The sequence below is a fragment of the Asterias amurensis genome, chromosome 19 (assembly GCF_032118995.1).
Source record: "Asterias amurensis chromosome 19, ASM3211899v1".
Taxonomy (NCBI): domain Eukaryota; kingdom Metazoa; phylum Echinodermata; class Asteroidea; order Forcipulatida; family Asteriidae; genus Asterias; species Asterias amurensis.
In genome coordinates this window covers 620,874-637,582 of record NC_092666.1, presented here as the reverse complement: position 1 = coordinate 637,582, position 16,709 = coordinate 620,874, and the positions used below count along the sequence as shown (strand labels likewise).

General features: G+C 36.9%; 2 protein-coding genes across 4 annotated transcripts in view; one reads left to right on the top strand and one right to left on the bottom strand.

Moving 5' to 3' along the window:
• Positions 1-7,794, bottom strand: part of LOC139951288 (cilia- and flagella-associated protein 91-like) — a 28,742-nt gene extending 20,948 nt beyond the window's left edge. For all 3 annotated transcript variants that reach the window (XM_071950102.1, XM_071950103.1, XM_071950104.1), the window contains exons 1-6: positions 7,561-7,794; positions 4,482-4,558; positions 3,666-3,823; positions 2,659-2,805; positions 1,962-2,146; positions 1,506-1,683 (exon numbers count right to left, since the gene is read on the bottom strand). In XM_071950102.1, coding sequence (XP_071806203.1) covers positions 1,506-1,683; positions 1,962-2,146; positions 2,659-2,805; positions 3,666-3,823; positions 4,482-4,558; positions 7,561-7,627 — 812 coding nt within the window. In that variant the 5' untranslated portion in view covers positions 7,628-7,794. The remainder of the gene's footprint in view (positions 1-1,505; positions 1,684-1,961; positions 2,147-2,658; positions 2,806-3,665; positions 3,824-4,481; positions 4,559-7,560) is intronic.
• Positions 7,795-8,255: 461 nt separating this feature from the next.
• Positions 8,256-14,751, top strand: LOC139951595 (uncharacterized). Its single transcript, XM_071950558.1, has 2 exons — positions 8,256-8,465; positions 10,764-14,751. Exon 2 carries the CDS (start codon positions 10,831-10,833, stop codon positions 11,380-11,382), a length of 552 nt encoding a protein of 183 aa, XP_071806659.1. The 5' UTR covers positions 8,256-8,465; positions 10,764-10,830; the 3' UTR covers positions 11,383-14,751.
• The last annotated feature ends 1,958 nt before the right edge of the window (positions 14,752-16,709 follow it).

Sequence of the window (16,709 nt, the reverse complement as noted above, 5' to 3'; positions counted from 1 at the left end):
CACCCGGAAATGTCCGACCATCAACGATACTGTCCGAATGTTGACGACAACACGTTCGGAACATTTCGGATAACTTCGAAAAAGGAGGAATTCCTCCTTTTTGGTCACGTGATTTTGGGTGATACCGGACCCTAAATTCGACAGAGCCTAGTCGGAGATTTTTGGGTCTGGGAACCAGACTATGTTGGCCCAACATTGGGATAAAGTCTGAGGAATTTCGGGGGCGTGCCTCACAGGGATTTTTTTTCCCTGCCCACTATACATTTTGTCTGAGGAATATTTTTGCCGGAAAATATTTTTATAGTTTTTTTTTTTTTCAAAGTCCAATTTTTTTATATTTGTTTTCCCCTCCGATTTGCTCTTCTTTTTCCCAGTTTTCGGACTGACTGTTAGCATTGTGCCGACAACAGTACAAGTAGTTGGGCTTCTGGGTTATGCCGCTGTGCACTGGGCTTCTGATTTATGCGGCTGCGCTATGTGGTACTCAAACAATAAAAGACAAGGTTGGCAGGTCTGATGTCGGCATTATGTGGCGTTTTTTGGAAGGAGTTAAACCTCCTTCAAAAAAAAAAAATTTTGTGAGTATAGACTGTTTTTTAAAATTATTTTATTCTAATCTTTTCTACAATGAAAGGGTATGGTAATTGTTTGGTTTTTGTCAACATAATGTTAGCTCGGCGCCTAGTATATGAAAGCAATTAAATCAATGCAATAAAGAAGGAAACAAAAATCCAGCCAGGGCTACTGAAATTTATTCAGGGCTAGTAAAAATTCAGGGTTACTAGCCCTGTGGGCTACCTTGAAAATGTAGTTAATTTCGACCCCTGCTTTTGTTTGTTAGGTACTAATTATCACACACTGATCAAACAGCTGCACTGGCTCCCCGTAGAAAAACAAATAATATTCAAAACAGGCTTAAACATGTTCAAGTGTATGTCGGGTACTTTTCCCATACACATTTCCAACTCATTTGAAACCAGGGCTACGAAGAGCAACTTATGTTCACAGGTCAACTTAAATATTCCTCGAACCACCAGAAAATCAGGAGACAGAGCATTTTTCAGTTGCAGGCCCTAGGATGTGGAATTCAATTCAACACTCTATCAAAAGTTCTAGCTCTGTTACCATACTCAAAAGGTCACTGAAAACATGCTTGTTTAATCAGTAACTCTCACCAAGCTTGGCCTACCAATCTGGCCAAAGAGAGACCGGCTTTTGGCGGGACTTTCTTGGCTAAATGTCGCAGGCTTTGCCTATTCATGGTTTCCCTCTTGGTTTTTGATTGCATTCCCATTGTTGTTTTTTTCCTGTCATTCTCTGAGCGCTTTGCAACCTTAGTAAAATGCGCTATATAAATGGTTTAATTATTAATGTAATCACTATGTGTATGATCATGTCTTCCAATATCACATGAATCATGTCTAGTATGACTTGTGGTGATATCCATCTATAGTGTGGCTTCAACTTACAAGTGTTCAGAAGTCAATATATGTCAGAGTTCTTACTTTTCAATTTCTCCTTCTCGTAGTGCCCATTCTTTACGTTCCATCTCATCCATCATTCTTTTCCTTTTCTCTAGTTGAGATACATCATTCAGAGATGGCAAAGTTGCCTCCCATGCTCGCTTAGCTCTAGCTCGTTCTATCATCTCTACTTCAGCAAGACCCGCTGGAAGACCATGACCTGATAACCAACATTCAACCAATACAAACAAACACTCAATCCAAGCCCACTTTAAAAGAACAACTTCAACGAAAATAACATTATTATCTTTTATAATGGAAAGGTCAACAATTGTGAACCTCAATAAAAATGGTCTTATAAAGTATACCCCGCACAATTTTAACAGCGTCATGCTGGGCAAAAATGCTACGTTTCAAGAAAAGCCTGTAACTACCTAGAACTCCAAACAGCACAGTGACGTCACACTACAAGCTCAATCCACACAGTTTTATACTTACCAAATGACAAAGTAGCTAGTGTGAGCAGTTCAGGCTGTGATCCTGGTCTAACTACATACTCTGGTGTATAAGGATCAGTTTGTGTCTCACTCTCACGGTAATCTGTCTGGATTTCAACAGTCCTTGTTAAAGGAGTGGGAGACCTTTCTATCATCACCTGCTCCTGCTGACCAAATGGATCGAGCCTACACCAACAAAAAACACAAATGCATCACAGAAAGTTACACAAACACAAAAATTTCATCATTTTAAATTTCATTTAGAGCAAGTGAAATCTGCTCCCTTCAACTAAAATGCATACATTTCAATAAGTTTCAATTATAATAATTTCAGAATTTCCTGCTGACAATTGAATTGAAATTTTCTTAACAGTGAGTGTTTTCAGATTTGTCACTTATCAATTCCACAAGAATAGAAACTATTTGAAATGGAATATATAATTGCAGAGGATAAAATAATTCCTTTATACTAAACTGTAACAGTAAAATATTCATCAGAACCATTTTGATAAAACCATGTGAAGTTATACTATTTAGTATGCTTGTGTGTGCGTAGTTGATTAATTTACCTTGGTTAGTATGGGGACATGTAAAATAACAAGGTCTGTGGTAAGTACAACTTAAAGGGAGGAGGGATGGTCTTGAAGAGTGAAATTCATATTGCTTTGAGAATGTTGAAAACTTCAGGCAACCCTTACTTAGATGTATGAAGCACAACTTCTGGGGGTACTTGTTGTAAGAAAGGAATGATAGGGCGGCGGAAGAACTTGTATCTATCTTGACCTCCGACAGCATACTGGACAGGTTGGGTTGGTGGGATCTTCATATCTGGTGCATAGTTGAATCTATTTTGATAAAATTAGCAAAATATTTTGCATGAAAAGAATTAAACATATAAAGACAAAAACACTTAAATTAAGATGTTAAGTATGGTAGGTCTAAAGACATTTCTGAGTAATACCACTTGGACCTGATGGAATGAATAATACCAGTCTAAAAAGTCTCAGGTGCTCCTGTTAGGGATTCACCCCACACAGGAACAAGGCTTTAAAAAAAAATGCATAAAAACTTTGTATATTCTTGGGGACAGACCAAGGTTTCTTGAAGGTTGGTTTGCAATCTGACACATTCCCAATGACACTCACTGACCTCACAAAGGCTGTTCATTCTGTAAACTTAAAAGACAACTTAAGGAAGGGGCAGAAGGGAGTTGAACATGATTTTTATGGAAAGGCAAACAAGGGGATCGCGACCAAAGACTCATTGAGATGGATTTTCCATTTTAAACAAAACTGCTCTGACAAATCTCACGGCTTCCTGTTTGAACACAGTGAACACCTCACCTCGTTTTTGTGTTATTGCAACCTATAGCCGCACAGCTTCTTACCGTATTGAACTCTCAATTGAACTTTATGATCACATTTTTTATGTCAACTGAGATAAAAGGAGACAATTTTAATGCATTTAATACGTTTGTGTTGCGTAGGGTTTGGTGTGACGACTCTGCGTAAATTTTTTAAAACCCCTTACAAACACTGCGAATGACACACTTTGCTTGACGTCCTATCCAGCCCAATCAATAATACAGATCAATGCTAATAATACTGACTAATGTTTACTAGATTGTGAGTGACGCCATTCAACAATTTATACAATAATAAAATTAAAAATGATTAATTATTTTATTTGTTAAATTTGAACTTACGTTTTATAACGAATTAGTGCTTCTCTTGCTTGGGTTGAATAGCCACGCCATTGCCGTGAAATAAACCTTGGTACAGGGTCTGTATTATCCAGTCGCATTTGGAACCGTGGGTAGTGGCGTAATGCACTGAACATGGTATTGTAGATGGGTACCTTTTTCTAAATGAAAACAACAATGGTTAAATCATTCATTATCAAACCATGTGTAAGTTGTAACCCCTCGCCTAAAATGACAAGTCAACATTATAGCCATGAAATATATTAAGCTTTGAATGAACCAATAAGTAACGGTTAATCGTTTAAAAACCGGATAATGAAAAGCACATTTTCATATGATTGATTTACTGCAATACATACAGCAAAATACCAGTATTTAAATAGCTCTGACAAAAGTTGAAACTTGAAGCAAGGACAAATTATACGCAAAATATGAAAAAAGCAAAAACATTTTCATTATTATTAAATTTAGCTATAATATTTATAATAAAAAATTCTGAACAAATTTATGTATCACTGTTTCATATAAACTTTGTTGGATCATTCAGCAAAGTTAACTCATGTAGTCAACATAGCAATTAGTAATCATCCAAAACCCAAATAAAAATCACTTTTTTCTTTCAAACATTAAACACAATTTTGTTTTACTTGATGGATGGCTTGTTAACCACTTTCTGATTTCAATTTCAACAAGTACTGATATACCTAGATATAAAAGTGTACTTGTTTTATGCCGAAAGCTAAGGCCAACTACCCTACTCATTAGATATAAACTGATGTTTTTTTCACTTATTCAATATTTAGACTCTGAAATACTTACAACCCTATCCACGTTAGTGTGTGCTTTGAACATCTGCCTAGCATGATCTCTCTCACTAGATAGTGTGTGCACTTTATCTGGGGAAACATCAAATCAATAAGTGATTAATCTTTTCCTTGGTAACTTTTTGAACTGGGCCCAAACACTGGGCCCAATTTCATGGCTCTGATGACCACCGAAATCTATAATTAACATTCTCCACAACCACCCACCAAATTTCTTCACTACTGTGGCTGTGTCAAGCGAGGAATGTCTAGTAATGCTAATGTGGAGTATGCATGCGCACAAGCCAAAATTCCCTGCTAACCCATGAATACGCTTGACGTGAGCGTTGAATTCCCTGCTTCCATAAGCGTTCTGTGCTTACGGTAAGCAGAGCCATAAAATTGAGCCCAGACTTGTCAGGCAGTGTCAGGAGTTTATTTTGATAAGGGGATGGTACTGGAGGTAGTGGGCTTGTGCATTGAACATTATGGTCCTGACTTGCAGACTCTCCTTACAATTACAACAAAACAAGTCAGCAGAGCAACTTTTGCCAAAACAGTACTAAAATAAGTGAAAAGAGTACTTAAAATTAAACATTTGGGGAAAAATTTAAGCATAATCGCATTTTTTTGTTAAAAAATAAGGTTTATTGCAACCTCGAAAGTTCAAAACAAAATTACTATCTGCTAGATTGAGTTTCATTCTGCTTTAGTCACTAGATGGATCATGTGAGGTGGTTACTATTTGGGATTCTATGGTGTGCAAATGTGGGGAAAATATTAAAATATTTTAAGTGAAAATTACAACAATTTTTTGTTTTGATTTACTGCATACTGTAATAAATTCCGATAAGCGTAAGTCTACATTACAGTCGCACTAAATACCGACAACTCACGACCCCTCACGACAACAATTTTTAAATGCACTTTAAAACATTTGAACATAAGTCAACCGTTAAATATATGCACATGAGTCATAATATGCATCTAAATCACTTTTAAACTGTTGAAAATTTTGTTCTTTTAACTGTAAAAAATGTGGTTTTTACCCCGAATTTAGTAGCAAACGGAAATATTCGACATGTTGTCTTTCGACGAACTTGGACGATTCTATTACACCGCAGGGGGCATGGGTAATTTCTGAGGGCTGAGTTTTATTTTTTTCTTTTTGGTTTTAGCTGGTTTTTTTTTTCATTTCTTGTTAGTAACTAAGCAGACACTCTGAAATTCAATAAAAGGGAAGATTTAAATATAATATTTTTTAAAACTCTATGGGGACTATGAGAGGCACATAAAATGGTGAATAATCATCTTGCATATTGTATCACTCCTGCGGTGTAATGGAATCGTCCAAGTACGTCGAAAGACAACATGGCGGATATTTCCATTCGTTACTAAGTTCGGGGTAACAAACACTTTTTGTACACTTAAAAATACAATTTTTTCAACAGTTTGAAAGTGATTTGGGTGCATAAGACTCTTGTGCATATATTTACCGGTTGACATATGTTCAAATGTCCTGTTAAAGTGCATTTAAAAACTGTTGTCCCGAGTTGTCGTGAGGGGTCGTGAGTTGTCGGTATTTAGTGCGACCCCTACATTAAAGAGAAAATATCATAGATTAGTTTCTTATCTCCTGAAACCAAACATTACTGGTCTAAAATGGGGGAAAACGGATTGTTTTTTATGAAATGTGAGTGCATCAAGGGGGTAGGGGTGTTTTACTTTCATGCCTTCCTTATGATATCTCTGATTTCTAATATAGTACTAGTAGCCATAAAGCTTTAGGACAAAAATGTAATTAAATTTGTTAAGTAGTATCTGAATAATATTTTTGATTTATTTTGCACGCGATACTAGCTTCTGAATATTCAATAAAATACCAACCAATTAAAGGAACACGTTGCCTTGGATCGGACGAGTTGGTCAAAACAAAAGCGTTTGTGATCGTTTTTTATAAAATGCATATAGTTGGAAAGATGTTTTAAAAGTAGAATACAATGATCCACACAAGTTTGCCTCGAAATTGCGTGGTTTTCCTTCTACTGTGCGAACTAACATGGTCAGCCATTTATGGGAGTCAAAATTTTGACCCCCATAAATGGCCGACGTGTTAGTCGACGAGGTAAAAGGAAAACCACGCAATTTTGAGGCATGTTTGTGTGGATCATTATATTCTACTTTTATAACATCTTTCTACCCATATGCATTTTATAAAAAACGGTTACAAACGCTTTTCAAAGACCAACTCGACCGATCCAAGGCAACGTGTTCCTTTAAAGGTGTGAAAACATATGACGTTGCTCCAATGTCGTGCAACACTGTTAATGGCGGACTGTCTCTCGCAACGTAAAACCAAAACTTTAAAAATTTCAACACACCATGAAGTGAAAGTGTTATTTTTTTTTGTTTTGATTGTGAACAATTTTCCTGTTATCCTACTGAAAACACACGACACCAGGATATATCAAGAGAGGGCGCTATTGAACCCACACAGAGATATAGGCCATGTGTGCGCACATGACGTAGTGGTTGACAACATACACCACAGTAGCATATGCCCCATCTGCCTACCCATAACGCATTGCAGTTCTAAATCACGATAAACCTTAATCTAGTTTTTAGAGTGCATTTTGGCGACCCCAACCAGAATCATTCAACAATCATTGGTCATCGGTGTAGCATTTTCGCGTGTTCGGTTGAGCGCAGTGACGATGCTGTTGAGGGTGTGTTGAGTCGGTTGGGCTTTGATTGGGGTCGCCAAAACGCACTCCCTATCAAGTACTCGGTACGACCAAATCATAATTATTTTTAAACAAATGAAAAAATGAGACAGGATTATGATACGGAAACGTTTTTGCCTAAAATCTAAATCAACCAAAACCAAAATGAGCATGACCCTAACTTTAATTTAACAACTAAAGCCTATATAATAAATATAGATAGGCCTATTTAATTTAAGATAATATGACATATAACCTGATTATTTTATAAATAACTTGGTTTATTTATTTATTAATTATAAAATATAACTTCGTCATGTTCGTAAATAAAAATATTGAGTTCTAGACTCAATTCGTTCAAGGGAAACTAACCATAAATGTAATCATGGGTCCTCGCCTGTTGGACCATGGGTGCTCGCATTGCGTGTGTCACCGACATTGTTGAGCAAATTCCGAACTTCCAAACCTTTATTTATCCAAACAAAGAGAGTAATTAGTACACAGTTTCCATATGGCATCGGCTATCGCATTTCACAAAATTTCAAAGATTCGGTTCGCTGTTCGCCATGTTGTTGCTGTCGTCGTCCTGTTTATGCGCATAATCGATCCGACTTGCCCGATCTGGTAGTCATGACGACACAGCCTCGTACGTCAAAATGTACCATTTTAATTATCATAGCATAAATATAATTATTTAGGTTTTTTGTTTTTTTTGTTTATCAATAATTTTGAAGCCACCACTGACTTGATAATTTAAAAAATATTAAAGTTAACCTGATTCTAATTTGACAGGAAAAGAGCAGAGATTCGAAATCCTCAAAAAAGCGCCATCCGTGTTAGACTTGATTCAAGTCCCGTTCTCGTGTGAAAGGTCCCTAGGCATATCGCGGACGGCACTGGATTCAAGTCATACTCTACGATTCAAGTCTACTATGAGGACAGACAATCGGCAGATTCAGCGCGCAATCTACATGGACAAAGGCAAAATCAGCACGCAATCTGAGAGTACAGTGTAGAAGGCGATGCTCAAAAGCCTTTGAGCAGCTAGCGCGCAATGTACAACTACATGCGTAATGAAATTGGAATGTTGTCGAGGGGGCAGAGTGTCAAACGCTCATGCTTTATTGATCATGTTGAATTGAAAGCTCATGGAATGCATTGCAATGACAGATGACACATTCCAAAAGCAAGTAAAGGTCACTCAAAACTATGACATCTACTATACTAAACTGGAAAGGAGTACAGCAACTCAACTGCAAGCACCTCCTTAGCAAAAGGTGAGAATAATATTAATTATTATTTTATAGGATTCTATTTTTCTAGGTTTTTTTTTAACGTAAACAATAATATCATAAATAAATCTATTCTAAAAATGTCTAATTCTACCTCCATGATTCTATCTATTCTTTTCCACCTGCGTTGACGGTTGAGTCTGTGTTTAAATATAAAATGTTAATTGTTATCATGCGGGGAGATGTTTATTATTCATGCTCATGAGTCATGGAGAAAGAAATTACTTCTTCTTCTTGTCTGGGCTGGGGGGGGGGGGGGGGCGGGGATGATGACATTCTTTTTAATTAGTCTAAAATATTGATGTTATTAGAATTCTGCTAAATCATAGTTGCAATAATAATGTATGCTGTCGTCCGGAGGAGGGTTACATTATCCCAACTAAATCATTCCCTGCAAATGCGAGGCGAGTTTTAACCGAGTTTGGAAAGAGCTGTGATGTCAAATTTGCTTGCAAGGAAGAAGCACACACGCAGCACTGTCCGAGTATGAATTAGTTGCGATTTTAATATAACCCTCCTGCCGACGGCAGAAGGGTTTTGTTATCGCAACTAAGTATGAAAGTGATGACTAGTGTATGAATCCGGCGGTATTCAGACAACTCGTCCGTCGGACAACTAGACCATTGGGGCAACTCAGTGGTTGAGACAGCTGGACCGTTTGGACATAACCCTCCTGCCGACGGCAGAAGGGTTTTGTTATCGCAACTAAGTATGAAAATGATGACTGTGTATGAATCCGACGTTTTTTTCAACCAAGACAAGTCGACAGATGGCCGCAACGGGGAACTCAGCACGGGGCGCGTCCACAGGGCCGAGAAAGGGTGAGGGAGGTGGTTAAGGGTACGGTTAGGGGTAAGGGTTTAGGGTTAGGGTTACAGGAAATTCGTGTAAACATTTCAGTAATGGAGGTCGACCGTTCAACCATCGACTTGTCTTGGCCATCCGTCGAGTTGTCTCAAAGTCGAGTTGTCTGAATCGTTGAGTTGTTCAAACGATCGAGCTGTCTCAACCGTCAAGTTGTCCGAACCGTCGAGTTGTCTGACGGACGAGTTGTCTGACATCCAACCCGGCTTTACTCTTTGTACTGCCTTCAAACAAGTGAACTACTGTGTCCCATAGTGCTGGGCGAATAGTGAAATTTTGTTATTCGGATACCGCTGGCCAACTATCCGAAATTAACCGGATATTCAAATAGTTTTTTTCGCCGCTAGAGGGCGCTTAAAAAAATAAAAAAATAAAATATTTAATTTTTTTTTTTTTTTTTGCTAGAGGGCGCTGTTCATTTGTGAATGAGATCTTCTGGGCGGATTGATATTAGTTTTAGACAGTGTCACTCGGTTCATTCATAAAAATGACCGGATCTAATTTAAAGATGGCGATTTGGTTTTTCTTTTGATCGTGGATGACTCTACGTGAAGGAAAACTTTTGTAATCTTTGAACAAATTACGTCAGAAATTTCATTGTTTTAACTCTTCACGGAGGTGAGCATAGTTAAATACTTAATTTATGCTGTTTTATGCTGTCTTAATAGAAGTTTCACTAGGATTCAGACAAAACATTCAGTTGTCGCCCGACGTCCGCGGATATTCGGATATTAAAGAATATCCGGTTACTTGGTTGTAATTACAGAACTATCCGGTTTATAAATAGCTATTCGCGCCCTATGCGGATATCCGGTTAAGAAAACAAAAGGCATTCGCGGTTACGGATAGGAAAACCTATTCGCCATTAACCGGATATTCAAATAATTCGCCCAGGCCTAGTGTCCACCCCTATGTCTTAAGTACACTCCTAGTGATCTACCCAGTAATCTTGTCTACTCTTAACAAGTAAATCTAGTAACTATGTTTTTTTCTTTTTGGGGGTTTAACATCTGCAGTTGGTATAGGGTGTATGCTAGCACAAACTGCAGATGTTCAAACAATTTTAAACAGGGTCTATCTTACAAGCTGACTTGCGGTGTCACACTACTAGTAAACACTGGAAAAAAACCGGTAAACTACAGAAATTACCCCCTCCAAAACAGGAAAGACTTCTCAAACTAACCACACAAAAACATTGACAAGCACTGCAGTTAACATCCAAAGTTATAATTGAAAGCACTGTTCATGTGTCCCAAGTTCTCCAAGTCCACCCTTCACTAGATATATTTAAGCTACACTCTTAAAGTGTAATGTCTGATGTCCGCCCTCATAAAATTAGTTTCATTTACATTGTAATAAAATCAAACTTCAATGAAGAATTTGTATGTTAAATATTATTGTTATTTTATCAATATACAGGGACGTGTGTGATGTAACCCAACTCACTGTCAGCTAGTGTTTCTGAAGTCTGGGAAGTGTTATTGTGATGGAGGTACGCACAAGAGAAAAGTTATGTTACCATTATGATGAGATTGCTAATGAGCTGAATACAGACCATGTTCTCCTCTGCTTGAGTGGATCTGTGCTCTCTGAGTATGAGTGTAACAAGATATCAGCATCTGGGACCCAACAAACCAAAGCCAAACGACTTCTAGATATCCTATGTACAAAAGATGCGCTGGCATATCATCACTTCCGTTATGCACTGAAGGAGCGCTACCCTCATTTGGTCAGAAAGTTGGATGAGGAAAGTGTTACTCCAGAGCAGACTACCAAGGAGAGTAAAGCCACTAAAATCACATTCAAACGTCGAGACTCGCTCATCCTAAATCTGAAAACAGAAGGCATTGTAGATATCTTAGAACATAGTGGCATTCTGACAAAGGATGATTGCAACATGGTGAAGGCAGGGATGACAAAGGAAGATAAAGCCAGAGTATTGGTTAACCTTATTCCAGAGCGTGGGCCAACAGCTTATAGACAGTTTAAACTGGCAGTTAGAGCACAGCAACCCAAACTGGCAGAATTACTGGAATGATTTTAGTACGTCTGTTCTGAAAGTGAAAACCACTAGGTATTGGGATTATTGTAACTGCAGGTTTTTGAGCCAACAAGTCATGTTTTTGACACCATTGGTTAGTATTAATCTAGATTGTGTTCACTGTTCAGTAAACCAGTTGTACACCAGGCCCTGAAATTAGGAATAAAAGGTTGAACACACGCTAAATAATTTTTAAAACTATTGTACACGCACATGTGACATAAAGACAGCAAAAAAAGTAACGCAGCTGTTGTAAAAGCACCTATAATGTTAAACTTGTTATTCGTAATATAAAAATGAAAACACCAGGAGACGAGAAATTTTATTACGGTGATTTTGACACATTTTTTGTAACAATCAGTCGAGTATTGTTGTCGCGGTATGTGCTTACAGGTGAAAAGTGCCCGTTTGAATTGTTGCAGTAACTCCTATTGACATGATTTATCTCTCCTCTGGTTCAGCGTGAAGCTATAAATAGCGGGAGTTTTCAAAAGGGGTTCTTGTCAATAGGAGTTACTGCAGCAATAGAAATTGGCACTTTTCACCTGTAAGCACGTACCGCGACAACAACACTCGACCGATTATAACATACGAGGTGTCAAAATCACTGTAATTAAATTGTCCGTCTCCTGGTATTTTCATTTTTAGAATACGAGTAACAAGTTTAAAATTATAGGTGCTTTTACAACAGATGCGTTACTTTTTATGCTGTCTTTACTTTATGAGCATCTCTTGGCTCAAGTCATCGTACCTCGCTATCCAAATTGAGTCATGCTTCTGTAAAAAAAATTACTAAAATCTCCATCACTGCGTTAGTGCTACAGTTTATGCAGACTTGGGAAGATTTAAGAGTTGAGGAGAGCAAAACTTATTAGTGTCATTAGAAGTAATTTTCAGAAATAACTCCACAAACCAACGGTTCAAAATTTCTGAAATCATGGGTCAGCTTCTGTATTTAGTTTTTCTCACTCTATGTTTTAATGCAAATTACCACAGGTTGCTCTAAAGAAAATAGGCCTTAATGTAGCTGTAAAACACATTCAAATGTGTTCTGTAATGAATTGATGTTATTGCAAAGATGAATGAATTTAATCGGTCAGTATGAATTCAATCGGTCATAGAGTCACAAGAAAACAGTGAACAAAAATCACACATACATGTACAGTACACATGTTGTTTTACAGTAACTGAGTGTTTTACTCCTATCTCAAAAATACAGCATTTAAAAGCAAAATGGAAGATAGTGCAAATGGTGCATATTTGAACATCAATCTATCTTATAAAACAGTGGGCAATTTTATTTACACCCTTCAAATACTCAAGCAATTGACCCATAGACCTTTTCGTAAATACCCATTGCGCAAGCGCAAGCTGTTGAATGAGGTGCATGGTCTAGTTCCTCATTCCACGCCTAACGTGTGTGTACTGAGTATTTTCGATAAGGTCTACTTGTACATGTATGCACATGATGTATTTTGATTAGGACCCCTCTGCTAGAGGTCAGGAGAAATTGCGTCATTCTTTTTTTACCTTTAAAGACACTGGACACTATTGGTAATTGTCTTTTCACTTGGTGTATCTCATCACAAACCTGTGAAAATTTGAACTCAATCGGTCGTTGAAGTTGTGAGATAATAATGAAGAAAAAAACACCCTTGTCACATGAAGTTGTTTGCTTTCAAATGCTTGATTTCGAGACCTCAAATTCTAAAAGCTGAGGTCTCGAAATCAAATCCATGGAAAATTACTTGTTAAATTACAATGTTTTATATTAGGCCTATCATCCTCTCCCCATTACTCGTTACCAAGAAAGGTTTTGTGCTAATAATTATTTTGAGTAATTACCAATAGTGTCCACTTGCCTTTAAACAAATCATGTATTTTTGAACTAACTATTAATATTTAGTTAATTGCCTCATGTGAGGTTCATAGTGTCACAAGTTTGTAACAGTACAGTATGTTCTGTCAACACTGCGCCGTTTATACGTGTGTTGCACAATTATTATCTAATTTTGGGTTGAACAAAACCAGATCACGCGCACGTTGATTCGGTGGTCGCTGGTTCAAGTCCTGCTTAAGTTCCATGGTTAACCGTTATAAAATATTCCTCATCCAACACAAAATTGTTTAATACCCAGCCAGTTTACTTTGTGACTTATGGCAAATATAATATTTCTGAAACAAAATTTATTTTTTAAACTTATGCCACATTTTAGAGAATTTTAAGTGCATGTTCCATTTTGAAAACATTGTTTTTAATTTGAATACTCTTTTATTTATAGTTTGATCTGTTTATTAGCAATGTGTTTTTTTTAGTTTTTTTTTTAATTTAATATTGTTTTACTTGTATTAGGGTTTTGTGACTGGGTAAACTTTGAAGGTTGGTCAACAGAATGCATTGATTGAACAAAAAATCATAAATTCCTAGCTCAGTTGTTCTTGGGTTTGTGTTTTTATACTTTCCATGACCTAATGAAAAGATAAACATCAGTGGGTGAGCAGTGAGTTATCATTACTCATGCAAGATGTATCTTTGATGTGAATTCCCTAGATTGGCTTTGACTCACAGTCACACATAAAGGAACATGCGTACCTATGGGCAAAATTTCTTTTGAGAAGATCAGATATTTATTTTGTACTGCAATGACATAGCTTCATGACATTAAATCTCCACTTTATATTTTCTCCTTTTATAAGTATTGCTGCATTTAATAGATGTTAAATTTGCATCGGGCATAAAGAATAATAATCTTAAAGTTTTGGTTTTTACCTATATACACCGATGTGAGTTAGCACTGTATACTCAGTACTTTTTGCTGCATTTGTAATGTTTTTTTGTTGTTATACAGAAACATTTAAAGGAACCAACCAAACAAGACAAGTTATATAAAGCAGGCATTTGGGACTTCTCTTTTTCAGCTGGTTTCCTCTTTTTGGTTTTGAATATCATGGCTGCCATTTGCCTCTGGTATTCCCCTAGGACTCTCCATAGGTCCATTGCTGTTTGATTGATTTATTTGGATCTCCCATTGAGTGCCTTGTACCCCTGGTTGTTATTTGAAAGGATACTTTATTGTAGGCTCAACTTACCTGAAAGGCGACATCAGTATATATGCATTAAGCTCTCCTTTCTATGGTGGATAAGTTTGATGAGGTGCCAAGTTTGCCAAGCATAATAAAATCTTTTTTGTTGCGTCTTCTTTTTTAGTTTTTGGGGGTATTTTAAATTGTATTCATAGTGTATTAATATAAGCACTTACTTTTAATGATGTTTATCATTATACATTTTTTCTAAAGAAATATCTTACATTTTGAACTTATATTTTTGATATACATTCCTTTATGTGTACAGATGCAACAGATATTGTGAATGATGTAATTCCCAAGTATTTTTGGAAGTGGTTTTGTGACAGGATATCTTGGCATGCGCTATTTTCCTAGTTTAGTTGACAGGGTACATGTATACTGACTGTATTTTTTCATCTCTTCTAAAGGTTACATTATTTTTGTTTTAGTTCTAATTAAATTTTACCTATTTGTGTGTTGTTTGTTGTTGAGTCTGAAATGTATGATATTTCATTACATTGTAGAGTAGGCATTTATTTTCTTTTGTTTATGTTTAAAACCTTTGCTCTATTTTAATAACAATTAAAGGTACATTGAGAAATCTGTGATTCAAATTGCGCTTCTGTTTGTTATTATTAATGTAATTTTATTTAGCCAGCGGCATCAGAGTTAAAGGCATGCCAGGCATGTAAATTAGTTTACCGTCATGTTTTTCTTGTTAGTTTAATGTCATATTTTTATTGTTAGTTTACTGTCATGTTTTTTATTGTTGTTTTTGTTTGATGATCTGTTTCTTTTGACATGCCAAATAATAAAATACATTTAAAGGAACACAATGCCTTGGATCAGTCGAGTTGGTCTTTGAAAAGCGGATGTATCCCCCCGTTTGTTATAAAATGCATATGGGTAGAAAGATGTTGTAAAAGTAGAATACAATGGTTCACATAAACATGCCTCGAAATTGCACGGTTTTCCTTTTACCTCGTCGACTAACACGGTCGGCAATTTATGGGAGTCAAATTTTTGCCTCCCATAAATGGCCGACCGTGTTAGTTCACAAAGTAACAGGAAAACCATGCAATTTCGAGACAAATTTGTGTGGATCATTGTATTCTACATTTAAAGCCATTGGACCCTTTCGGTAAACAGTATTTTCCAAAGCCCACACTTCGTGTATCACAACTCCTATATCAAATAACAAACCTGTGAAAAATTGGGCTCAATCGGTCATCGGAGTCGGGAGAAAATAACGGAATAACCCACCCTTGTTTCCGCGCGTTTCGCCGTGTCATGACATGTGTTTCAAATAAATCCGTAATTCTCGTTAACGAGAATTTATATTGTTTTGCTGTTTTCTCAAAAAGTAAAGCATTTCATGGACTAATATTTCAAGGGAAGTCTTTCACCATTGCCTTCTGTAAACCCTGTAAGTTATTTGTAAATCTGTGAACTTTTTTTTTTTTTGTCTGAACCGAAAGGTCCAATGGCTTTAAAGCATCTTTCTAACCATATGCATTTTATAACAAACGGTTACAAATGCTTTTCATGGACCAACTCGACCGAACCAAGGCAACGTGTTCCTTTAATAAGGGAATCAATGTGTGGTGAAGAGGTTTTCAACTAGTGGTTTCATCCCAACGAGGCCTGGCTCAAGAACCAGGCCTCGGCGGGTTTAAACCACTAGTTGAAAACCGATTTGATTTCCATTCATAAATACCTTTTCGGTCAAAAACATCAACACTTTTTGGTCAAAAAGTAAAATAAATGCAAAAATTATAACTGTTCAATGATTTCTTTCAACACAACACCCCTCCAGCTATGAAATGGTAAAGCCCTTCGCCGCCCTCGGGTAAACAATTCCTTATAAGGTGCTCTTGACCAATAGGAATGAAGAAACTGTCTTATAAGAACAGGTGCAAGCTCGCGTGTCACGCCCATTTTTTAACACTTTTTACTGGTCATAAACAAAGGTTTATACACACCCACGTGACGAATAGCGAAACTGTCTTGAGATATTTATGAATAAGGGAATAAAAGGGTAGCGACAAGTTCTCACACGGCCGGTTAAAGCCGCTGGGTCGAATTGCTGTGTGATATAAGCTGAAGGCGAGGGCCTTTATCGCACGGCAACGACCCTGCAATCTTTTAAACGGACGTGTAAGAACGAGTCACTACTCTTTTATTCCCATTCATTAATGCCCTTTTGTTAAAAAAACGTTAAAAAATACAATTACAGACACTTCAACAGTTGAAAAATC

Coding starts and splice junctions, on each gene's coding strand:
- LOC139951595 (XM_071950558.1), top strand. CDS start 10,831: ATGGAGGTACGCACAAGAGAAAAGTTATGTTACCATTATGATGAGATT.